The 25,744-nt window shown below is 47.0% G+C and overlaps 1 protein-coding gene across 2 annotated transcripts in view; it reads left to right on the top strand.

Moving 5' to 3' along the window:
• The window catches only part of SORCS2 (sortilin related VPS10 domain containing receptor 2), a 220,225-nt gene that overhangs the window by 149,194 nt on the left and 45,287 nt on the right, over positions 1-25,744 (top strand). For both annotated transcript variants that reach the window (XM_084850779.1, XM_084850780.1), the window contains exons 11-13: positions 543-645; positions 8,575-8,651; positions 19,779-19,870. In XM_084850779.1, coding sequence (XP_084706905.1) covers positions 543-645; positions 8,575-8,651; positions 19,779-19,870 — 272 coding nt within the window. The remainder of the gene's footprint in view (positions 1-542; positions 646-8,574; positions 8,652-19,778; positions 19,871-25,744) is intronic.

The following is a 25,744-nucleotide window of genomic DNA, read 5'->3' as shown; positions in this document are numbered from 1 at the left end:
TCCTCTAATCATCCCCAGTGGAATTAAAGGCTATCACGTCTAAGGCTGGAAGAGGAAATTAGGTAGACTGGAATGGCTATCCTATATATGAGTTCTAGATGCAGAAAAAATAGTATAAACTGAATTACTCTGGAAAGTTCTCTAAATTCTTGCAATATCTTTCCCATGGTAATAGCACATTTTTGCTGGTTAGGTTGTGGCTGCTGTTTTTGCCACAATGGTTATAACAGTGTGTGGCAGTTTTGGCTGGTACAGTTTCACGGTGACAAAGCAGGGTGACTTTTTTGAAGACCACCAAAACATAACAGTGCTAATGCTCTTCAAGAGGCCATCGTGAAACATTCCAGTACAGTATCTACTGTGGCTGGCATTAACAGACATAACATTTTAGCAGCAGCAGTCTGTCTTCATGAAGTAGTTACCCTCGTCTCTGCACAGAGCTGTCATTACATACCATTTACCCATAGTGTGGCTGTTTCGAATATTAGAGGCAGTTCTGCCATTCTGCTAAAAACAAAGACCTTTCTTTGTTATCTTTATAGCCCGAATGCCACCTTCACCTCCATCTCCGCTGGCCAGACAATCCATATGTGTCAGGAATGGTTCATACCAAGGATACAGCACCAGGACTCATAATGGGGGCAGGTAAAAAAAAAAAAAAAAAGAGAGAGTGCACTTTGTTTTTGGTGTTCATTGGTCAAAAAGTTACATAATAATACTATATTACATTAATTTAATTTCATTAATTCTCCATTGCATACTATCTACCTGTATAAGCAAGTTGATTCACTTCCATCATGTCTGTTTATTTCCATTGTGCTTGAGTATCACAGAAAGCAGTGGGTATAAGAAGCTAGAACTGACCAGGGCTGGGGTCCCCCCACAAATTGCTGACACCAAATGCCATCACCACAGATGCCATCTCCTAGTTGGGGGGGCAGGGATGTATCTTATCCTTTTTTTTCCAGCGAAGGAGAGAAGAGCGGCAGCAGCAAACGTGGTAGGAGGAAGGTGGAAGCCTGGTGGTGCTGTGTGGAGTATGAAAATGAGGTTGGGCAGAAGAGGGGCGGGAGGCAGAAGTTGGGGATGAAGGACTGAAGCAGGTGGTTCTTCCTTTCCGTCTTCACAGTGTAGCTCTAGTACAAATTAACTGAAGTTTGAAGATACGCCAAGATATTCTGGAACACAATTAACCAAGTGCTTGCAGTTGGTTTTCATCTTCTTCCACGATACATTCATGCTGGCCTACCTTAACATAAGGCAGGCCTGGGGCCCCAATCCAGCCCTCCAGGGTTCCTCAAATGGCCACACCCCTTTTGCTGGCCACGCCCCTTTCCCCCAACCACTGATCCTTTGTTGGTTTCCCAGCTTTTGGGCTGTTTTTTCCCCATTCTAAAAGGCTGGAATGCCTCACCTGAGACTTAGCAAGAGCCTTAAGACAGAGTATACTGGCCCTTTTTGTATTTTTTGCCCCACCACTGAAATACGGCCCTCAAGAGTTTCTCCAAAATGGAATTTGGCCCTTGGGTGAAAGAGGTTCCTTGCCGATGACATATGGCAATTCAGCTCCGTTTGAACGAATAATTTGCCTCTACCCCTCGGTTCTCCACAGTTAAAACAATAAGAACTGGTTGCAAGGTGTTCCCACTCTAATACACCTGTAGTGTTGCTGGCTGGGTGTAGCCTAAGAAGCACCACTGGCACAGCAGCAAGACCATCAGAGCCACTGGAACCAGCCACGTCCCCCTGACTCCATCATAGAAGGCGCAGCCACAGACAGTCCCAGTAGCCATGGTAAGGCTGAGTCACGCCACACAGGCCTCACGTCAGGCTGACAAAGGGGTTCTTCACATGGGGCTTTTATCCTGCTATGGAGATTGCTCACTCACAGAAGTTTGCGGGTCTTGTACACAACGCAGTCCTCCTCCAGGGCACCTCTCACTGTTTGTGAGTTCTGTTGCATTGTTTTCCATGACAACAAAAGTCCAGCATTTTCTCTCCTCCCACCATGGAGTCGATGTAAATGAGGGTGTACTGTTTAAAGTTCGCTTTATTGCAAGTTAAACAACAGCGCCGCCTAGTGGCTTTGTAATGAAACACATAGACCTTATCGAGAAGTTCAGTGTTTTTTTTAAGCTACATGGAAAGGATCAGATCTAATCCCACAAAGATTCCTGAAGCAGAAGCCTCAGTAAATTGCAGGATTTTTAGCCTTGTGTGATGAAGCCCAAAGTGTGCCTACAGGGGGAAGGAGTGTGTGACATGTGAAAACTGCTTTAACTATAGCAGTGTAACTAGGGATGGGAGAGAAATCCTCCATGGACCCCAGTGAGGCCGGATTCAAAAGGAGTCTGTGAAGGATCAGAAGACTTACCTCCGCCTCCAGGAGGAATCTTCGCTGGCTGGATCCTCCCTGCCGGCCGGCTCCGGAGCACCAGCAATATGGCCGCCATTGCCGTATCGCTGGCTGGGCAGATTGACTGCAGATGCAAATGGCGTCCACTATGCCATTTGCAGCCATAAAGGTCTTAGTTTAAGGTAAATGCAGTCATAAATGGCTGCATTTAGCTTAAACTAAGACCTTTACAGCTGCAAATGGCATAGTGGATGCCATTTGCGCCCACAGTCAATCCACCCAGCTTGGCTGAGCCAGCGATATGGCAATCAATGGCAGCCATATCGCTGGCATTCTGGAGCTGGCTGGCAGCTCCACAGAATTGCCGAGGAGCGGAGCTGGCCAGCTAGGATTCTGAGAGGGAGGGACGGATCGCCTCCCCCACTGCGGACACCCCCCCTCCCGGACCTGGCGGTAAGCCTTCTGCCCATCCCTAAGTGTAGCTCCTTGCATTGAAGCAGCTGGAGTGGATTCAAGGTTGTACAAGAATTTAAATCCTGCTATTTCAACTCAACACAACTGATTTGGGGAACATACATAAGGACTGGGAAATTATACAGGTGAAGATGTATCTCATTGACTGGACGACTTAAAACAGAAGAGCTGCTAACTGTAGGGAAAAGCTACAAAAGTCGTGATACTGCCATGAAGTACAAAATGGTGAAAGCAATTAACAGCAGTTTCATGTTTTAATTTTTGCTGCAGAGAGATTCATTTCTGTATACAAAACATTGGGGAAGTGGTGTGGGGGAAAATATTTGAAGTATCATCCCCCAGCACCATAGTCCCAATCCAAATCCCACTCCACTAGTGTGGCTGATTTTAGGTGTAAAAAGAATGTCAAGAGATCCAGTCATGGATTTCCTGAATCATGTCTAGTTTGGCATTTGTTTCTTAGCCTGGAAAAGAGTTAAATGACTCAGGTTATTGCTATTCCTATTGTCGTTACTGATTTTGCTGTTGCTAGAGCTGAGCTGAAACAGGACAAAAATGTTTTCTTCTTCCAATTATCATAAGCAATGCCTGAAAAAAAGTTTTTTCCTGTTCATTTGCATTGTCTTTTTCTTCCTCTCTTTCTCAGTTGCTCTCAGTGATATCATATACCCAGATACGATGGGCCGTATAGTGTAGTGATGCCATCTGATTCACTGTATGGTCCTTGATTGGCTTGGATCTCCCATGGGACTAATCCAGGAAAGAGATAGTAGCAGCAGCCAAGAGAAAAATAATGACATAGAAGAAGCAACAGCAAAGGGAAACAATGGCACCAAACAGGATTTTAAAAAGGGAAATATTCTCTTGTTGAGAGTGTTTCTGAGGAAATATTTCTAATTCTTCCTGCCCCCAAATGGAAATGGATTAATATTTAGTCCAGATCATTATTAATTACTTGTATAGTGCTTGATGTTGCACTAGGCACTGTACAAATTAAATGCAAAAATAAAGCAAGTTTCAGTCAGTGGTTTACAATTTAAAAACTGGATACAAAAGGCAAAGAAAATGGGAAGGCCTCTTAAGGTTTTGGGGATCCTTAACTCTGTTCCTTGCACCACATAAGACCTCTCCAGCTGTTCGTTTTCTCCATGAGGTTGAGGAAGAGTTGGGGCACACTGGCAGCTCCCTTCTGCCCCCCAAGCATGTCACCTTCCCCTCATTTGCCACCCCCCCACACACATCGAAGGGCAGACTTCTTGAGTGGGGCGTGATCTCTATGAGTGGAGGCTCCTGGCACAGTTTAGAGCCCTGATGATGCATTTTTTTCTAAATCAGGCATGGCTCCCCTCCCCTTCATTAACGCATGGAGGGCCGCAAACAAGGGGAAGGGGATATGCTTGTGGGAGTGAGGCTTGCCAGCATGCGTCTGCTCTTTCTCAAGTTTTTAATTGTGTAGCGAACAAGAATGTCTGAAAAGATCTATAAAGCTATTCTATGAAGAATAAGATTGCTGTTTTTCCGGGCTGTACCACTTTAGACAGCAGATGGGAGTAATCATATTTTTGAATGCTCCTAAATGTAACCCCTGCCCCCTGCAATTTACACAGGTAGAAAACTGGCATAACAGAAGGGCTAAGAACTCTTCCTGGTATGCTAGTTTACTGCATGCAGAGAGTTTGTTATATGGAGATCTTTAAAAATGTGAGACTCCCACATCAGCTTGAAATAGTGTATTCCAAAATTCTAGCACCTTAGTCTATCACCACATTCTGGCCAAAATGTAGAATGACTCTTAGAGCCTGTTCAGACATTACTCCCATCCTCACCTAAATGCCCAGTGAGATTGGGAGCAGGCCTTTGGCTTGCACAGTTCATACTTCCTCCCTGCTCCCGCATCTGACCTTCTTTTACTTTCTCCATAGCATGTAAAAATGAGCTCCTGATTGGGAGATCCTGCATGTAACTGGATCTCCAGTTACTCTGCATATTGAACTTGCTTTCAATGTCCTTTTTCTGCTCCCTATTTTGGCAAACCTAGAGATGTGTGTGTGTAATGTCTGATTCAGTGTGACATTCAGTATAGAATCACTCATAAGTTCAGGATGAAGCTCAGAGACTGGCATCAAAAGAAACTTCTATTTTGACGTTTGTAGTAAAGTATACTGTCCTGCATAAGACAACTAGTTACTTCTTATCAGTTATACGTGCTGAAGGCATTTGGAGAACAAATAAGGCAACCTAGAGCTTAAAATTTAGTTCATATTACTGAGGTGATATGGGATATCACTCATGACTGGAAAGTAAATTTTGAGGGCTGCCATAGCACATTCTAGAGAGGGGTAAAGAATGAAGGAAGGTGTCCAAGTAAAGGAAATGACAAATTCTGTCCTTCTATCTTAGTGAAGATAGAAGGGGGAAAAATAAGTTTTCAGGAAGCTCTTAACATACACTGCAGAAAATCAGTTGCAGAGCAATTATCTGGTCCCTGGGAGAGGTTTCCAGAGACCATAGGATATGGCAGATCCCCCTCCCGATGCTGTAAACACTGCTATGACCTCAGGAGGGGGACAGTTCACCATCCCACTTCTGCACTGCTGCCATGGAAAGCTGTGCAGCAGCTGCTCTTTCGAGGTCACAACAGTGATGTCAGAAGAACTGGGGGGGGGGCAGGGAGGGAGGAGGCGAGGCCAGCATCCTAAAGAGGCTTGTCTAGCTAAACCTAAAAAAAAGGACAAACAGGAGGCATTTTCACCTCTATCCTCCTTCTGCCCTGCCTCCCTGCCTGCCTCCTGCTGGCAGATAATAGGATAGGCAGGACCTCCAATCTCAGAGCCCTCTATTGAGAGGTCATACCTTAGGACTGCGCTCTTAAGACATGGTGTTGACGAATAGGAAGTCACCTTGGGAGGTGCATTCACCCTAGGGACCAAGATGCGAAAAACAACAGCAAAATCTAGTTTAACTTAATTATATTTCAGAAAAGTGGATTTTGACAAGTTACAAAGTAGAGTCCCATGGCAGGAAGTGCTAAGAGGGCTGGCCTTTTTTTTTTTAAAGCAACACTGAAGGCACAAGTGCAAACCATGCTAGTCACCGGAAAAAATGGCAGAAAACCAAACCGGTTGCACAGGGATATTTATCATGATGTGAAAACAAAGTTACATTATAGGAAAGAATACAAAGGCTGAAGACACTGATATAGTATAAGTTAGGAGAAAATCAGGAACAAAGGAAGAGAAGGGACTGCAACTAGCAGAAGATGCTAGAATCCGTAAGAAGGGGTGTAAACAGATGTTAGAAACAGAAGGAAATAAGAAATACAGTGAGGCCATTGTTCAACTTCGAAGAAGAGAGACAGAGAGGGGATGAAGCCAAGAATGAATTACTCAGTAACTGCTTGGCTTCAGGTTTCACAAGGAAGTAAAACTGTGGTGTTACATTTAGCCAGATTGATCTAAGCAAGGATGAAGACAAGAAAGGATCATGTTGTTGTTTATTAAATTTCTTAGACACCCTTTTTGGGAAAAAGCTTTAAGACATCTTACATCAGGGATGTTCAAGAATACTTGGCTAATCTAAATTAATTCAGATCAGTATGACCCTGTAGAGGTGAACTTGAAGATCCAGATGGAGCAAGCTGTTCCAATTTCTTTGCTGTCATGCCAGAACTCTAGGCAAACCAGAGTCTGCGGTGTCTGGTATGAGAGCAGTTAGATGTTGAGGGAAATGCAGCTCAGTGTTTTCATTAATTTGTATAGTATCATTGATGACAAACTTGGGATCAACCCTAGTATCCAAATTTGGGATGAATGTGTATGTTCCAGTCCCAGGGAATTAGGGCTGGATGTTCAGAGGGTTTACCAGATTCCATTACTGATTCCAGCAGCCCTTCCCTTCCTTGCTGAGCCTCAGCACCGGGTCTGTAGTGCAGCTGGGACCTTCTGTGAAAAAAAGAACAATAGCTCAGAAGGTCTCAGCTTCAATCCTTGGCCTATCCAGTTAAGAAAAGATCAGGTAGCAGGTGATGGGAAATGCCTCTCTCTCTCTCTGCCTGAGGCCCTGGAGAGCTACGGTGAATCAGAGTAGATGGAACTAGGTGGACAAATTGGCTGACCTGTTATAAGGCAACGTCCTGTTTTCGTGTGTTCTTACCATCAGTCCACTAAGCCAGTGTGTTGTAAGTGGATAAACTGCTGAACTTGGACAGGAGAGGAGTGGGTTCAGTTTCTGTTTAGCCATGAAGTTCATGTACTACTTTGGACAAGCCACTGTCTCTCAACCTAACCTCCCTCACAGGCTTCTTGATAGGATAACGTGGAATATCTTCCTGTACTCTGCCCTGAGCTCCTTGGAGAAAGATGGGATACAAATGTAATTAATGAATACAGTGAGATAAAAGCTCATGTTGACCTGTAATTTCTGCTAGCTATGGCTGGTTGTCATCATTGCCACTAAGGACAGGGTGAAAATGGGGTAGGCCCTGGATGACTTCTCACTGGTGACTACAAGAAAACTCAAATTAGTGCAACTGTTCTGTTGTAGTCAGACTGAAAGCCCACAAGTCACTGAGCATGTCTTCAGGGGCTCTGTTCTTTCCTCCCTGTAGGAGGAGTTTCCTAGCCACAGACATCAGGTATAAGATGGCAGGTTGGGGCAAGGTCCATTTCTGCAGAATCTTGTGAGAACTGACAGGCAAGAGTGATGTTGCTTTCACAGTAGACCTTAGCTGAAGCCCGCCTCACTAAGTGGCCTGCTGAAGTCTCCGCTGTCTTCCAAACAAGGATCTTACAGGAGAGTATGGGGTCCTGGATGGTTGGTGAGGCAACAGGGCAGTAGATGCAGGTTCCTTGCTTGAAGAGTCCTCTTCTTCTGGGTGGGCTTAGGGAATGTGGGATTCCTGAGGCAGATTCCTGCTGACCTGTATCGGTAAAGTACTCCCCGGAATCAGTCACTACCTGGGGTACTATAGCAACTATGAGGGAATTGTGTATGCAGTTGGAGGCATGTATGTGGGCCTCAGATCCCCATCTGTGAAATTCAGCTACTGCTGCTGTTACTGCTGGGCCTGGGCAATACAATTACTAACTTTTCCACAGTTCAGTACTTCAGTGAGGGATGAATTTTGGTCAGTGCATAAGGAATTTGACTGATACCTGATGGCATAATGGGTATTGCTATCATGGGTTTTGCTGTTGCAAAGCTGGGAAGGAATTGTGTTTAAAGGGACATATTCATACTTTTAAAAGACCCTCATATTGAAGAGGGGGAATAATTAATTAAACTTGGCACTGAGGCTATACCAAGAAGAAATTACTTTAAATGACAGATGGGTAGATTTAGGTAAAACATTAGGAAGAAGTAACTGAAAGAGAAGCTCTGCACAGCAAAAGCTAAACAGGCCTCTGGCAGGGATGATAAGATACCCTGCTTCAAGAAAAAGCTCACACCACCTAGATCCATTTGGTCCCTTTCGGATCCACAGTGGGATGCTTTGATAAGTTTAAATTCCTCACACCTTATCCTTTGGGACTGCTTGACACATTATTGGGGCGGTGTAGTTGCTGCTGGAGCACATGGGCATACCTTTGCATGGTAAACTGCTTTTGTGATGCAGCACTTGAGCCAATTCTAACCAGAACAGAGCCAATCCTAGCCCCTCAATTGAGGGGGGGGGGTGTCTGTAGAATACAAATAACCATTTGCATGGGCTTCGTAACCCCTGCTCACTTTACCTTTGTTCTCAGGGAATCTGGGTGCCCAACTTGTTGAATATAAAGAAGAAATGTATATAACATCTGACTGTGGCAAAACCTGGAGGCAGGTAAGGAAATGAAGATAGTCGTCTGTATATGAACCCAACATAATGGATTAATTTCATTATATATACCAACATATATTAATTTCATTATCAGATCCCACAACCCCATTAACGAGAGCCTTCATCCAGCTAAGGGAAGAGACAGAGAGTGAGAGCAGGCTTCTGCCCATATTCCCCAAAGTTGATGAGATACTGCAGCATGCTGTTGTGTTCCCATAGCCCTGCTCAGATTATTGCTTACAACCCCAGTCCACTTTCTGGGAGCAAGCAGATTATTGTCTCTTGGTAATGATTTTGCCACAGGTACGAGTTTGATTTTGCACACATGCACAATCGGGTTAGGGCCACAATTTATCACAATTTTTGTTTTACAACTAGTAATACTGGGACACTTCCCTGGAGTCATGGCAACGTAGTAGGTTTACAAAAACGTTTGTTCAGTGGCAGCCCAATCCTAAACATATTTACAGAAAAGTAAATCCCGTGGCATTCAGCAATACTTAGTTGCAGTAAATATGCTGGACATTACAGCCTCCATGAATGTATCCATCAATGATTTATCAGTGATAATTGTATTATTATTTATTACTTTAAAGATATTATAAATTAATGCACTGCCCCTGACACACTTCCACACTCATTCTCTTAATGTTGCATTTTCTAAGAACATGTATTCTGTATAACACTTCTCTGCTGTGGAATTCTCCCTCTCTGAGCGTCACCGTGTCTCAGCATTACACCCCCTCTGTGTTCCTCCTGCTCTGCCTCTTACTCCTTCTATGACCTGCAGTCCTTCAGTGCTGTAGCTTTCTCAACAGCATTGGCCCCACCATATCTCCTCTGATACTTCTTCCCACTTCTTACATTCTGCAGTATCTCAGTCCTTCAACTCTTCCTAATCCTTAATGCTTTGATGCATTTGCCTCACTGTCCCAATGAACTGTTCACCCCATAAAACCACAGCTGTGGCTTATTCCCTCTGTTCATGCTTTAGAAGTCGCTTCACAGAAGATACTTCTGGGTGGGGGTGGGGGCTTGGAATGAACGTCATCTGACTGGCAGGGGCTGATCAATGAACAAGAGAGGCTCCCCCCCTCTGGGCTCTCCCCCACTTTCTCCTTCGATAAGACCCTGGGAGGTTTCCTCCAGTGTCTTGCCAAAAATCCCTCTCCTTCTCTCTCTCTCTCTCCCCTGCCCCACGCACACACACATTAAGTACTTCCTTAAACCAAAAGTCATCACAGGAACACAGCGTTCCCCCCGCCTTGAAGCTGCCAAAGCTTTAAACAATCTCCTTCTCTCTCCCACTAGCACTGCATTACTTACTTCTTTAAATGAACAATCATTATAGGAACTTAGTGTTCTCACTGCCCTGATGCGGTCAAACGAAGCCTCAAAGTTTTGACATCAAGGCTCTCTTAATGCATTATTTCGATTCATAGGAATCTCAGTAACTTCAGGATTGCGCATTTTGGGAACAAGCCTCATTGACCACAATGGGAGTTACTTCAATGTAGACACACATATGTTTGTGCTGGGAAAGACAGGGAGGGGAAACAAAGGAATGGGGAACCAGCCCCCTTTTTGACCTGATGCTGCACAGGAAAGAAGGTCTGAATTAGGTACTTCTGAAGGGAAAAAAAAAACCAAACAATAGAGAATTGCAGCTTTGGGAAAGTGCTTTACAGCCTTTAGGAAGGTAGTGCTTTAAAAAGTGTTATTTCAATTGAGGGGGATCACTGTAAATGCTGGTATGCACATTCAGGGGACAAGCCTCATTGTCCACAATAGGAGTTACTTCTGAGGAGACACTAATGGGTTTGTGCTGGGAAACACAGGGACAGGAAACGTCCCTTGACTGGGGTCACGGTGAAAAGCACACCCCTGGGCAGGACTAGCATACCTGAGGTAAATGTGGGGGTTGGAGCACACAGCAACTATATTGCTGAGAACCCAATTTAAGAAAAATAATGTCAGGGTGGACACTGAGCCCATAGAATCCCAGAGTAGTTCTGATTCTGAGGAAGAGCAGTCGCTCCTGGGAGAGGAGTGCGCTCCTCTTTCCCAGGACCAACAGCTGACGGAGATTCCTCCTACCAGCATTCCTAGTACAGTTAGCAGTCCAGGGAGTGACCAAGCACAGATAGCAGACTTGGTGGATGCGCGACCACCAGAGCGGCGCCAGATGGAGGGCGCGGAAAGGAGGCGAAGTGCCAGGTTGGCGCGCAAACAACGGCTGCGACCAGAGGCTCCAAGGGAAAAGGGGAGGGACTCTCCCTAGTCCTTAAGTTCAGGGGTCTGCCAGTAATTCCCTTTCAAACGGGGAGCAACTGTTCCAACTTAGGGCATAGGTACTGTGCTGCTCAGATCTAGTTGCAAACGGTATAGTTGTTAAGTTGTAAAAGAAGAATAAAGCTTTGAAAGGAATCCCTTTGTCTGTGCCTGGACTTGGCTACTGGATTAGACTGAGAGAGCCCTCCAAGGAGCCCTTGACAAATAATCAGACTTTAAGCAGTCTCAGGAAATCCGTTTTTTCCCTGATAAGCTCCTGGGTGGCTCCTGGATGGCTCCTGGATGGCCACGACATCATGTATACCTAATAAACTCCAAACACAGCTAGGGATGGGGGAGAATTTCTCCCCGAAACTTCGGGGGGCCGAGTGCCAACGTGTTCAGCCCCCTGAAGTAGTTTCGGGGAGAAATTCTCCTCACCCCCCCGCACCCCGCACCCCCCCCCCCCGGGACGGGACTTGCCTTTCCCGAATGTCCCTCCCGGCGGCGGGTCCCGGCGGCGGTTCGACAGGTCTTCGACAGGGGCAGAGGCGGCAGCCGGTCTTTTGACCGGCTGCCGCCGCCGCCATTCCAATAAAAGTAAAAAAAAAAAAAAATGCCCCCGTGATAGGCTACGTGACGATTAACGTAGCCTATCACGGCTAGATTTGCAAAGTCAGCCATGATAGGCTACGTAAATCGTCACGTAGCCTATCACGGGTGACTTAAAAAAAAAAAAAAGAGTACAGCTAATGGCGGCCCCCATAGGGAGCTGCCATTCACGTTCCTTATTTGGTCGCTGTAGTCTACGTAAAGATTACGTAGACTACAGCGACCAAATAAGGAACGCGAATGGTGGCTCCCTGTGGGGGCCGCCATTAGCCGTACTCTTTTTTTTTTTTAAAGTCACCCGTGATAGGCTACGTGATGATTAACGTAGCCTATCACGGCTGACTTTGCAGATCTAGCCGTGATAGGCTACGTTAATCGTCACGTAGCCTATCACGGGGGCGTTTTTTTTTTTTTAACTTTTTATTTCGCGGCCGGGCGAGGCGGGAAGCCTCCCCCCCGGCCTGAATTTCAGCCGGGCGAGGCGGGAAGCCTCCCCCCCCCGGCCTGAACTTCAGGGGGAGCAGCGAAGCGCCTCCCCCCCACCGCGAAGCAAGCTGCGAGACCAGGTAAGTGGCTTTTGTGCACTCCTAAACACAGCCAGCTTGGAGTAAATTGCTGCTGGAGACACCCCCTTGGTCATTTTGTTTCCTGCTTATTTCCCTTCAAGCCCCATATACATCTTGACATACATTAAAAAGACCTTTCTGAGGGGAATCACTAAATAGATCTAAAAGAATTCTGAAGATCATTACATAGGCAAATACTAAGAAAATAGTACATTGCAGGAAGCACACATTTATACTGATAACTTTAGCATCCAGTCATATGGCGTCCAGGCAAAGACATTTTTATTCAAGCAGACCTTTGGTATATAAGAAGGTTGGGTGCTGTTATTATTCTTTTATTGTTGTGTTTTTCAATTGTGCTTTTAATGTATTTGTGTTATGATTATTTTAACCAACATTTTAAAATGTGGGGTTCTTATTATGGTTTGCCACCTTGAGTGCAATTTTTTGTGATGGAAAGGCGGGGTATAAATCAAACAAATACATAAATATTAGTGTTTACCCATGGAGTTCAGTGGAACTTAGTAAGGGGGGATAGGTTGAGGGGGAGTGTGTGAATATGCTCATAATGTGAGAGGAGAAGCATGAGCCAGGGAGGAGAATGCTCTCTTGTGTAAGAGCAGAGATTGTGGGGGGAATCTTTAAAATTGTTCTGTTGTCTTGGGAGAGTTGTAATATTAGGCTGGGGAAAGAGTTGACTAGGGGATTGCTGTGATCCCCCTAGGAGATGGGAGTTGGGTGTTTGAGGAAAGATTTGGGTTGGAACTTCTTCTGGGGGGCCGAGGTGTCTCCACGAGCAATTTACTCTGAGCTGGCTCCCACTGTGGTCAATGAAGCTTATCCCCTAAATGTGCACACCAGCATCCCCCTCAATGGAAATAACACATTTTAAAGCACTAATTCCCTAAAGGTGTAAAGTGCTTCCCCAAGCTGCAATTCTCCATTGTTTAGCTTATTGCCTTCGGAAGTAACTAATTCAGACCTTCGTTCCTGCACAGTATCAGGTTAGAAAGGGGACTGGTGGTTTCCCCTCCCTTTGTTTTCCCTCCCTGTTTTTCCCAGCACAAACATATGTGTTTCTACTCAGAAGTAACTCCCATTGTGATCAACGAGGCTTGTTCCCAAAATGCGCACCACAGAAGTTACTGAGATCCACCCCAAGAATTGAAATAACGCATTTAGAGAGCCTTAATGGCAAAGCTTCGACGTTTCAAAGCTTCAGTTGATTGCAGGAGGGCAGCGAGAACACTGTGTTCCTATAATGATTATCGCTGAAGGGAAGAGAGACAGAGAGTGATTTCTATGGATACAGGGGAGGAAACCTTAAGGCACTTAAGTCCACAGGTACTTAAGGTGGGGCTGCCAGAGGCTGCTCGGGAAGGAGCCTGGGAAGGAGGACCAGCCAGCAGCTGCACCAGGTGGATCCTGAGCCTGCTTCTGCCCCCGCCCACAGGTACTTAAGGCGGGGCTGCCAGAGGCAGCGCCTCGGCGTGCGCCTCGGCGTCGCGCCAAGTGCAACGCTAAGTGCGCACTTAGCGTCGCACTTGGAGTCGCGTAGGACCTGAAGATCTACCCACCTGCCTCTCCAGAGACACCAGCAGCCACAACACCAGCAGCAAATAGCAGCAGCAGCAGAGGGCAGCAGCTTTAAAGACCAGGGGAAGGGGCAAACGTGGACTATCTGCTCCTTCTTAGCTGCTGTTCTCTTTTATCTCTTTTATATTCTTTTAAACTGTTGTGTATTTTATATCTTAATATTTTAATATGTGCCTGGGAGGACTATTGGGCAACTCAGGGGGTGGGGGAGGTGCCACCATAACTGTGGTCACGGGCAGGGGGAGGTATGGCGTTGGGGGATTAACAGGCCAGCTGAGGAGAAGAGGGGCTAGACACCTTACAGCTGTCCCCTCTTCTGGTTCTTCCCCCAACCTGATGGTTCCTGGCAGCCTTACCAGTCTGCCCTCGGGTCTGGTGGTGCTGCTGCTGAATGCCAGGTCGGCCCAAAATAAGACCTCCCTCATCCATGATTTGATTGTGGATGAGGGGGCTGACCTGGCATGTATTACTGAGACCTGGGTGGGGGAACTGGGAGGGGTCACTCTCTCCCAGCTGTGCCCTCCTGGGTACTCGGTGCAGCACCAACACCGACTTGAGGGTCAGGAAGGGGGGGTTGCCGTGGTCTATAGGAATTCAATCTCCCTCTCCAGGCTTCCTGCTCATTCGAGTGCAGATCTTGAGTGTCTGTACCTTGTGCTGGGTACCCAGGACAGATTAGGGATTCTGTTGGTGTACCGCCCACCCCGCTGCCCATCAGACTCCCTGCCTGAGCTGACGGAGGTGGTCTCGGACTTGGTGTTGAGGACCCCCAGGATGATGGTCCTGGGGGATCTCAACTTCCATGCCGAGGCCGCTGTATCCGGGGCGGCTCAGGACTTCATGGCCGCCATGACAACCATGGGGCTGTCCCAACATGTCATCGGCCCAACGCATATAAAAGGACACACGCTTGATCTGGTTTTCTCGACTGGGCAGGAGGATGGTGATCTGAAAGTGGAGGAATTAACATCTGTCCCTTTGTCATGGTCAGATCACTTCCTGCTGAGGTTTAGACTTCTGGCGGCCTTTCCCCTCTGCAAGGGTGGGGGACCTATTAAAATGGTCCGCCCCCGGAGATTAATGGATTCCGATGGATTCAAGAGGGCTCTGGGGGATTTTCCTGCTGGTATGGCTGGTGCTCCTGTCGAAGCCCAGGTCGCTCTGTGGAATGCAGAGATGACTCGGGCGGTTGACATGATTGCACCCAAGCGCCCTCTCCCTCTGAGCAGAGCCCGGCCAGCTCCTTGGTATACACCTGAGCTGAGGGCAATGAAGCAAGAGGGGAGACGGCTAGAACGCAGGTGGAGGAAAACTTGTGCTGAGTCTGACCGAACACAGGTAAGAGCCCACTATCGAGCCTACTCTGTGGCGGTGAGGGTGGCAAAGAGGCAGTTCTTTTCCACCAGCATTGCATCTTCTCAGTGTCATCCAGCGGAGCTTTTCCGAGTGGTTCGCGGCCTGTTACATTCTGGGCCAGGGAGAGAGACGGTGGAACCCTCGGTAGCACGCTGTGACGAGTTTGCGCGGCACTTTGAGGATAAAGTCGCTCAGATTCGTCATGAATTGGACACCATCATTAATGCAGTTCCATTGGTAGAGGCGTTCAGAGCACCGTCTGGTCCAGTTTTATTGGATGAGTTTCAGTTACTGAGGCCTGAGGATGCAGACAAGGTGCTTGGCCAAGTCCGATCGACCACTTGTGTGCTTGACCCTTGCCCTTCATGGCTTATTAAATCAAACAAGGAGGGGTTGTCCGGCTGGGTCCAGGAGGTTGTAAATTCCTCCTTGAGAGAGGGAGTGGTGCCTGCTGCTTTAAAAGAGGCAGTAATTAGACCACTCCTGAAAAAGCCTAACCTGGACCCAGAGGATGTTAAGAATTATAGGCCAGTGGCCAACATCCCCTTCCTGGGCAAGGTGCTTGAGCGGGTGGTTGTAGGACAGCTTCAGGCACACTTGAATGAAACGGATTATCTAGATCCATTTCAGTCGGGCTTCAGGCCTGGTTTTGGAACGGAAACTGCCTTGGTCGCCCTTTGGGATGACCTCTGCCGGGAGAGGGACAGGGGGAGTGCGACCCTGTTGATTCTCCTGGACCTCTCAGCGGCTTTCGATACCATCGACCATGGTATCCTTCTGGATAGGTTGTCTGGGTTGGGAGTTGGAGGCACTGCACTACAGTGGTTCCGCTCCTACTTGGATGGCCGATTCCAGAAGGTGGTGCTGGGGGATTATTGCTCTGTGCCATGGCAATTGTGCCATGGGGTTCCACAGGGCTCTATTTTATCCCCCATGCTGTTTAACATCTACATGAAACCTCTGGGGGAGGTTATCCAGAGGTGTGGGCTGAGGTGCCATCAATATGCGGATGACACCCAGCTCTACCTCTCTTTCTCATCAAAACCAGGTGAGGCAGTGGCTGTTCTGAACCAGTGCCTGGGCACGGTAATGGACTGGATGAGGGCCAATAAACTGAAACTCAATCCAGACAAGACGGAGGTACTGTTAGTGGGTGGTTCGTCTGCCCGGCTAGGTGATATTCAACCTGTTCTGGAGGGGGTTGCACTCCCCCTAAAGGATTAGGTTCGTAGTTTGGGGGTGCTCTTGGATCCAGAACTGTCACTTGAGGCACAGGTGAACTCAGTGGCACGGAGCACTTTTTATCAGCTTAGGCTGGTATACCAACTACGCCCTTATCTGGACAGAGATAGCCTAGCTACAGTTATCCATGCTCTGATAACTTCTCGTCTGGATTACTGCAATGCGTTATACGTGGGGCTGCCTTTGAAAACGGTCCGGAAACTTCAGCTGGTCCAAAACAGGGCAGCAAGATTGTTAACAGGGACTGGCCTGCGAGCTCATATTACGCCAGTACTTTTCCAGCTGCACTGGCTGCCAGTCCATTTCCGGGCCCGATTCAAAGTACTGGTGTTAACATTCAAAGCCCTTAACGGCTTGGGGCCAGGTTACCTGAAGGATCGCCTCCTCCCATATGTGCCTGCCCGGACCTTAAGATCATCATCAGCGGCCCTTCTCCGTGAGCCCCTGCCAAAGGAAGTGAGGTGGGTGGCTACTAGGAGGAGGGCTTTTTCTGTTGTGGCACCCCGGCTCTAGAATGAGCTCTCTAGTGAGGTTCGCCTGGCGCCTACATTGTACTCCTTTCGGTGCCAGGTGAAGACCTTTTTATTTTCCCAGGCATTTTAGCTTTCTAAATTTTTATCTTTGCTGTTTTAAATCTGTATTTTAAACTCCTGTACTGCTGCTAGGTTTTATTGTGGTTGTATTGTTATATTGTGGTTTTAATGTTCTATATATTTTAAATTGTTTTATTGTGTGTTGTTTGGTTTTAGTTTTTGTGAACCGCCCAGAGAGCTTCGGCTATTGGGCGGTATAGAAATGAAATAAATAAATAAATAAAATAAATAAACCTCCCAGGATTTTATCAAAGGAGAAATGGGGGGAGTTTGGGGGGGAGCCTCTCTGTCAGGATGCCCCTGTTGCCTACTGAATTCTGCAATAGCCAAAATCAACACTCAGACAAAAGGGCTGCTTTCCAAGGCTTTAATTCCATTTATCCTAATGCAGCATACAGATGCTAATTGCTTGAGACTCAGAGGAACTACAAAGGAACAGCTATCTAGGGGTTTCTAAGGGTTAGGACGTCAGTTGATCTCCGTTTGGGAAAAACGCGGCAACTCTCTGAACTTAAGAGATGGGAGGGGAAGATCTCCCCCTCTCCCATGATGCTTCTGGGCACAGCTGTTGACGTCGAGCCAGTCAGTCTGAGCACTGAAGCTCAGCCCCTGCAATCTCCCGCTTGTGCCTGCATCTGCGCCTCACATCGAAAAGTTCAGGTTGTCCCTCCCTTTCCACGCCTGGTTCACTGTCACTCCCAGGGTTGTGAGAAGGGGGGGCTCCCCTTCCAGCTGCGCCTCTGAAGTCTGAGAGAGTTCCTCCCCCACGAATTGTCTCTCCTCCTCAGAATCAGAGCTGCTTTGGGACTCTGTGGGCTCAGATACAACCCTGACACTGCCCATCAAATGACGTTCACTCCAAACCCCTCCCCGCCATGCTACCCGGAAGTATGTTCTGTGAAGCGAGTTTTACTGGTGCAATACACTTGCTTGTGGAGCCCTGTGCTGAACAAAGCTGGCTCCTTGAAAAATCTGGATAAGCCACAATTGGCTTCTCCATTTGTTGTCATGGAGAAACACCCTGAATGTTAGGCAGGGATGCAAGAGTTGGTGGAGTAGATGGGAAAGGGTGGAAAATGAGATGGAGAGGGGGATTTGACACTTTGGTTTTTCTACCTGGCTAATGCTAATTATAGTTTTGTTGTGCATGTCAGAATGTATTGCAGTCTGTTCAGAACCTCTGCAAATAGGAAGGCTAAACATACACATAAATAAATAAAATAAACTGAGTGATATGCAGCATGGATGAGATGCATTTTGGAAGTGTATTTCAGATATGTATTCAGGATATATATTTAGACAAGCATATTGTCAGGGTTGGAACTGAGCCCATAGAGCCCCAAAGCAGCTCTGATTCTGAGGAAGAGCTACAACCCGTGGGAGAGGAGCCCGCTCGTCTCTCAGAGGTGCAGCTGCAGGGAGAGCACCCCCCCCGGCTCGCATTCCTGAGGGAGATAGTGACCGTGGCAGCGAAAGAGCGGGAGATTGGTTGTTGCTAGACGCAAGGCGCCGGCGCAGAGAGAGGCGCGAGGTGGAGGGTGCCAAGAGGAGGCGCTCAGTCCGCTTGGCGCTATGGCAACGGCTGCGTCCCAATGCCCCACGGGTAAGGGCGGGAGCCTCCCCTCCTAGCCCATAAGTTTCAGAGCTTTTCCCGCCCTTCTTCAAATGGGAACCAACTGCGTACATGGAGCTTAGGTTACTCTGCTAAGACACTCATTGCAGTTCCTTGCTTAGTCGCTGGCAATTAGCATCTGAAAGAGTCATTAGGTTGTAAAGGAATAAAGCCTTGGAAAGAATCCCTTTTGTCTGTGTCTTGTTTTAGCTACTGGAGGGGACTTTAAGAGGCAGCTAGGGTGTTCCTGACACATATCTCCCAACCTAAACTCTATACCTAGCACAGAGGGACATTTTTAGGGATGTACGAAAGTCACTTACCTGATCCCGAAGCTTGATTCGCGGTGGGGGGGAGGTGCTCCGTCCCTCCCCCCGAAATTCTGGCGGGGGGGAGGCACCCTGTCCCTCCCCCCTGAAATTCTGGCCGGGGGGGAGGCGCCCCGTCCCTCCGGCCGCGAAACCTCCTCTCCTGCCGGGACGCAAACGGTGGCGGCCATAGCCGCCGCCGTTTGCGTCCCTGCAGTCAGCCGTGATAGGCTACGTAAATGTTTACATAGCTTATCATGGGTGACTTAAAAAAAAAAAGCGCATACGCAAATGGCGGCGCCCATGGGTGCCGCCATTTGCATCCCTTATTTTGGCACGTGTAGTCTACATAAACATTTACGTAGACTACGGCGAAAATAAGGGGAAAGCAAATAGCATTGCCCTTATTTTCGCCGTAGTCTACGTAAATGTTTACGTAGACTACACGTGCCAAAATAAGGGATGAAAATGGCGGCGCCCATGGGCGCCACCATTTGCGTACTCGCTTTTTTTTTTTTTTAATCTAGCCGTGATAGGCTACGTAAATCTTTACGTAGCCTATCACGTTTGTTTGTTTGTTTGTTTGTTTTTTTAACTTGGAAATGGCGGCAGTCGCAGCCGGTTGGAAGACCGGCCGCCGCAGCCGCCACTGTCGCGAACTGCCGCCGCCAGGGACATTCGCACAAGGTAAGTCCCGTCCTGGGGGGGGCGGGGGGGCAGACCATTTCTCCACCAATTTCGGGGGGCCGAATGTGCTGGCATTCAGCCTCCCCGAGATTCGTGGAGAAATTATCTGACATCCCTAGACATTTCTAACAATTTTACTGGTTTAAGGGCCGGGTCAGCTAACATGTTTCGTTATGGGCCTTTTCATTAAATACCTAACATAATGGGATAAATCAAGTAAACAACTTTGGCAGTACATTTTTCCTGAAAGTATAGTTATTTTATTGGGATTTTCTCCTGGTTTACAGGTTTTTGAAGAGGAGCATCACATCTTGTATCTGGATCATGGTGGAGTGATTGTGGCCATCAAAGACACCTCTATTCCACTGAAAATACTCAAGTAATTATACAGTAAACTTTTATACATCTTTTTATTTTATTTATTTATTCATTACATTTCTATACTGCCCCATAGCCAAAGCTCTCTGGGCTGTTTACAAAAGGTAAACGTTAAAATATAATAAACAGAGTTTAAAAGCCATTTACATAGAAGCATATGGACAATATATACAAACAACATACAACTAAAAACAACTTTGAACTAAAAACAGTTTAACAACAACAAAAATCCAACAATAAAACACAGCTTAAAATAACACTGCTTAAAAATAGTATACAAAATCTGCAAATGGAACAAAAATTCTAAAAAGGGAAGGCCTGCTGGAATAACAATCTTTAATTCCTGCTTAAAAACCTTCAAAGAGGTCAGCAGGTGCATTTCAGCCGGCAGGTCATTCCACAATTGAGGGGCGGCAAAGGAAAAGGTCCTCTTACGTGTGGCTGCCAGTCTCACGTTAGGCAGCCTCAGCAGAGAACCCTCAGAGGACCTTAGGTGGCGGACTGGGAGGTAGGGGAGAAGGCGCTCCCTAAGGTACCTTGGGCCCAGACCATGCAAGGCCTTAAGTAACAACCGGCACTTTATATTTTGCTCGGAAACAAATTGGCAGCCAGTGTAAAGATTTTAAAATGGGTGTAATATGGTCTCCACGGGATGTCCCAGAGACCAACCAGGCTGCCATTTTGTACCAGTTGAAGTTTCCAAACTAAATATACAGGCAGCCCCAAGTACAGCACATTGCAGAAATCAAGCCTAGAGGTTACCAGCGCGTGCACCACCGTTACCAGGTCCACGTGTTCCAGGAATGGGCATAGGTGGCGTATCAGCTGAAGTTGATAATAGGCACTTCTCACCGTTGCTTCCACCTGGGGTGCCAGGAGCAGGGCTGGGTCACGAAGCACCCCCAAGCGATGAACATGCTCCTTCAGGGGGAGTGCAACCCCATCCAGAACTGGTTGACATACCTCAATATCTGAATTAGGACCCTTCACGATGAGCACCTCTGTCTTGCCTGGATTCAACTTCAGCTTGTTCTCCTTTATCTAGCCCATTACCGACTTCAGGCAGTCATTCAGAGGAATCATACCTTCCTTGGATAAAGATGTGAAGGGGAAATAGATTTGGGTGTCATCAGCATACCGATAACACTCAGCCCCAAACCTCCTGATGATCTCTCCCAGCGGTTTCATGTAGATATTAAACAGCACCGGGGATAGAATGGAGCCCTGAGGGACTCCACATACTTCTTTTTCAAGGAACAACTATCCCCAAGTGACACCATCTGGAACTGTCCTGAGAGAAAAAAGTGGAACCACTGCATCACAGTGAGCTACCAAAGGTTCTAGGATCAGATTCAGCGGCGGGGGAGGGTGACTCAGCTCCCTAACCACCCTGAACAGCTCAGCTGGATGCGGGTTTGCGGATGCAGTACTTGTAGAGTAGAAAGCTCTCTTCGCTGCATGTATCACCACCCCATAGGTCTTCAGATGATCCCTATGACGTGTCTTGTCGGATTCAAGTCAAGTTTTCCGCCATTGGCGCTCTAGTCGTCATCTGCCACATTTTCAGGACCAAGCAATTTCCATCAATTGAAATAAGTTTTTTACTTCCGAGGGAAACAACTTACTAATCTAACATTTAAAGAGTCATTTTATTCATCTAACATTTGCTCAGCAAAAATCAAGATGACCACTGTTATGTCGATACACTAATAAACACCAGACCTTTGTGAATTATATGAAAATCAGAATGCACAAAATAGGTAAGGAGGACAGGCCTTTTCTCTGGCCCCTTTCCTCTGGCACATTGGAGTCTGCTACAGGCAGAGCCTGGATGGCGAATGGGCAGGGCTGTCACCCAGTGAAATCTCTTTTGGGGAAGAAATGAGCACTATTCTGATGATGACTGCACTTTTTGCAGGGCAAACCCTGCACATACAGTCAGGGCCAGAAATATTGGAACAAGGATAACTGTTTTGGCGGCTGGCCTCTGTACACCACCACATTGAAGTTGAAAGGAAACACACCCAGATGGGAGCGAAGTCAGGACTGTCAGCTGTAATTCAAGGGGTTTGACAAAAGTGGGGCACTAACCATTCAGGAAGGATGGTTCCTTCCTGTGGCATACACCCCCCCCCCCCATCGTTGGTGGCTCATAAGTAATGGAACGAATGGCTGACAAGCAGCTGCATGGCCAGGTGTGGCCTGTTTCCTGGGTACCCCGTGACCAATCAAGCAGATCAAAGGCCTGGAGGTGGTTCTGAGTGTTACATTTGCATTTGGTAGCTGTTCACTGGAACTCCCAACACGAGGTCCAAAGAGGTGTCCATGTGAGTGAAGGAGGCCATCATTAGGCTGAGGAAACAAAATAAACCCATCAGAAAGACAGCAAAAACAGTGGGAGTGGCCAATACAACAGTTTGGAACATCCTGAAAAAGAAGGAATTAACTGGCAAACTCAGCAACAGCAAAAAGCCTGAAAAAAAAACGGAGGACAACTAAGGTGGATGACCGCAGAATTCTGCTCATGGTGAAGAAGAACCCTTTCACATCATCTAGCCAGGTCAAGAACACTCTTGCGGAGGTAGACATGTCATTGTCAATATCTACAGTCAAGAGACGGCTTTATGAATGTAAATACAGAGGCTTCACAACAGGGTGCAAACCACTGGTAATGCTCAAGAACTGAAAGGCCAATTAGCCTTTGCCAGCAAACACATAAAAAGGCCTGCCCAGTTGTGGAATAAGATTCTTTGGACTGATGAAACCAAGATTAACTTGTACCAGAATGATGGGAAGAGAAAAGTATAGAGAAGGAAAGGAACAGCTCATTATCCAAAGCATACCACATCATCTGTCAAACATGGTGGAGGCAGTGTTATGGCATGGGCATGTATGGCTGCCAATGGAACTGGGTCACTGGTGTTTATTGATGACCTGACTGCTGATAAAAGCAGCAGCATGAATTCTGAAGTGTCTAGGGCTATACTTTCTGCTCAGAGTCAGCTGAATGCTGCCAAACTGATAGGACGCCGCTTCATCTTGCAGATGGATAATGACCCAAAACATACAGCAAAAGCTACCCAAGAGTTTCTCAAGGCAAAGAAGTGGGATGTTCTTCAATGGCCAAGTCAGTCACCTGATCTCCACCCAATAGAGCATGCTTTTCACTTCCTGAAGATAAGACTGAAGGCAGAAAGACCCACACACAAGCAGCAGCTGAAGGCAGCTGCAGTAAAGGCCTGGCAAAGCATCTCAAGAGAGGAAACTCAGCATTCGGTCATGTCCATGGGTTCCAGACTTCAGGCAGTCATCGACTGCAAAGGATTTTCATCCAGGTATTAAAGGCGATCCTTCAGTTTGAAATGATGTTGGTTTGTTCCATTACTTATGAGCCACCAACGATGGGAGTGTGTGTGCATGCCACTGGCTGTCCTTCCTGAATGGTTATTGCCCCACTTTTGCCAATCCCCTTGAATTACAGCTGGAAATCCTGACTTCGCTCCCATCTGGGTGTGTTTCCTTTCAACTTCAATGTGGTGGTGTACAGAAGCCAACTGCCAAAACAGTTATCCTTGTTCCAATATTTCTGGCCCTGGCTGTACAGCGCTTACACCCATACCATTTGTGAGTATGCATAGACCTGGCAGGGCCAGGGGGTGTTGCGGCACTCCCACTGCCCTTGTGCACGTACATTCACTGCAGGTGGGATGATGCTTTGCATTGCATTTTGGAGGAACTGAGACTGCGAAGGGAGCTGCCCAGGCTAAAGTAGCCAATAATTCTGTGCACTGTTAGTTTTGCTTTCTTTTGTTGCTAAGGCTATTTGCTTGAGTCACCTTTTCAAAATAATCTGTTCCTTGGGTTATGTATGTGTCCCTGATTTGATGGGAGACAGCCTTGTTTGATCCTGGCCTCTGCTTAGGGAAAACTGTGGCCTGGATGGCATGGGCTGATGTCACGTGCGGAGCGGATGTCTGGAGGACCTTGGCATAGGCTGCAAATTTGGATATGCTAATTAAGAGAGTCCCTCTGAGCCCTGTGTTTTCATGTATGCAAACTGCTGAACAAAGTTTCTTTATCAGACAAAGTAGAAAAAGAGCTAGCTTCTTAACTCTATGCTGTATTATACAATGCTGTGAATCTACATGGAGTTCTACAGATCAGAAAAGAGAGAGTGGAATTTGCCAGCATACTACAAGGCTTGGAAGAATATTGCCCAGATACAGAGAGAACCCACAGAATCAGAATGAATTCAGGATTAATATAACTCGCATTGTAAGATGAGTTTTTTAGGGGGGTGGGGGGAGAGTAATACTGACTTTCAGTTGCAATTTGTAATGTGATCCACCCATAGACTGCGGTACAGAAAGAAGTCTGTATCTTTATTGACCAGAAAGTCTGAGACTTTGAGTGACTTACTGTGGCAAACAGGTGCATCTGCATCTCCAGCCCTGTGAAGTGGGCTACAAGTCACACTGGCCAGGTGCGGATGGTATGCTACGGCTCATCACAGATTATTTAACCTGCAACAGGCACAGCACCCACGGGTGCCAGGTTGCATATGTGAGAATCGGTTAACCCTCGCATAACCCACGCTTGCTGGGTTCGCACAACACGACAACCCCCAAGCGGGCGTTGCATACTCAAAATGGCAGCTCCACGTGTCACAGCCTCACTGTGGGTTAAATAACCCATGGTGGGCTGTCGTGCGATCAGCCCCACAGTGTTACTCCCCCCCCCCACCGGCAAATAAATCTTATGATGGCAGTTAATTAATCCTGAGTTTACCCTGATTCATATTTCTCACCATCACTCATGTGTTTTGTTCACATCCCTTAGCCTCCCCACGTGAGAAGAAAGGCTCGTGGCTTTTATATATGGAGAACAATTGTTCCCTTTTTCAGAGCTTCCTTTAAACTCCTGAACAACCAGGTTAGCATGTTTGCCAAGCAGTCCAGCACGTGGTGAAGGTAAACCTCAGGCTGGGCAAGAAAATCAACTCCAGTTTCCAGTTCAGTATATTTATTAAAGAACCAAGCAGAGAGTAGTTCAGGAATAATCAGTTATTTTAAAAATGAAATGAAACCTCAAAGTAGCTCACTAGCACTCTGTTATCAGGATTCTAAGAATAACTCACCAAAACAGCTTCCAGGCTGGGGGAGGGATGAGGCCCAGACCTGGCACTCCCTGGCATAACTTAGGCTGATGTGGCCTCTTTGCTATTTTCTGGAAGGCAAAGGGAAATCTCAAAGAGCAAAAATATTTCTGTGGGTCTGGGCAAACTCCAGAGAGGGAAATTTAAATTGCCCAGTCAACAGCCTGGGAAGATCTGGTCATGCATCATCCAGATGATTTCTGTAGTACCTATTATTATGTATTATGATGTGTTACATTTATATCCCCTTTCCTCCAAGGAGCCCAAGGCAGTGTACATGGTCCTCCTCCTCCTCTCCATTTTATCCTCACAACAACCCTGTGAGGTAGGTTAGGTTGAGAGTCAGTGACTGGCCCAAAGTGAGCTTCATGGCCAAGTGGGTATTAGAACCCAAGTCTCCTGAGTCCCAGGCCAACACTCTAACCACTACATCACACTGGCTTTCACCGGGGGAGATCATGATGACAACAGAATGAGAAGTGCATTGGAGTATTATCCAGATTTTCATGGAATCGGCTTTGGTCTGTCAGGGAAACATGAAGCAAGATAAGCTGAGTGTACCATACCTTAAAAATCTGGTTTTCAGGGGGTCACACAGTGCTTGAACATACTTCCAGGTTAGGTGGGGGGAGTAGAACTGAATGTCATCAACTGGGCAGGGGGCTGCTCAAGCAATGAGAGAGACTTGTTTCCCGCCTCTGTCCAGGCTCCCCCCTGCTA

This window comes from Heloderma suspectum, chromosome 4, assembly GCF_057233095.1.
Source record: "Heloderma suspectum isolate Gila_16-S chromosome 4, 16-S_ref, whole genome shotgun sequence".
In the NCBI taxonomy this organism is placed as follows: Eukaryota; Metazoa; Chordata; class Lepidosauria; order Squamata; family Helodermatidae; genus Heloderma; species Heloderma suspectum.
The sequence above is the reverse complement of the archived record's forward strand: the minus strand, read 5'-3'. Positions and strand labels throughout refer to the sequence as shown.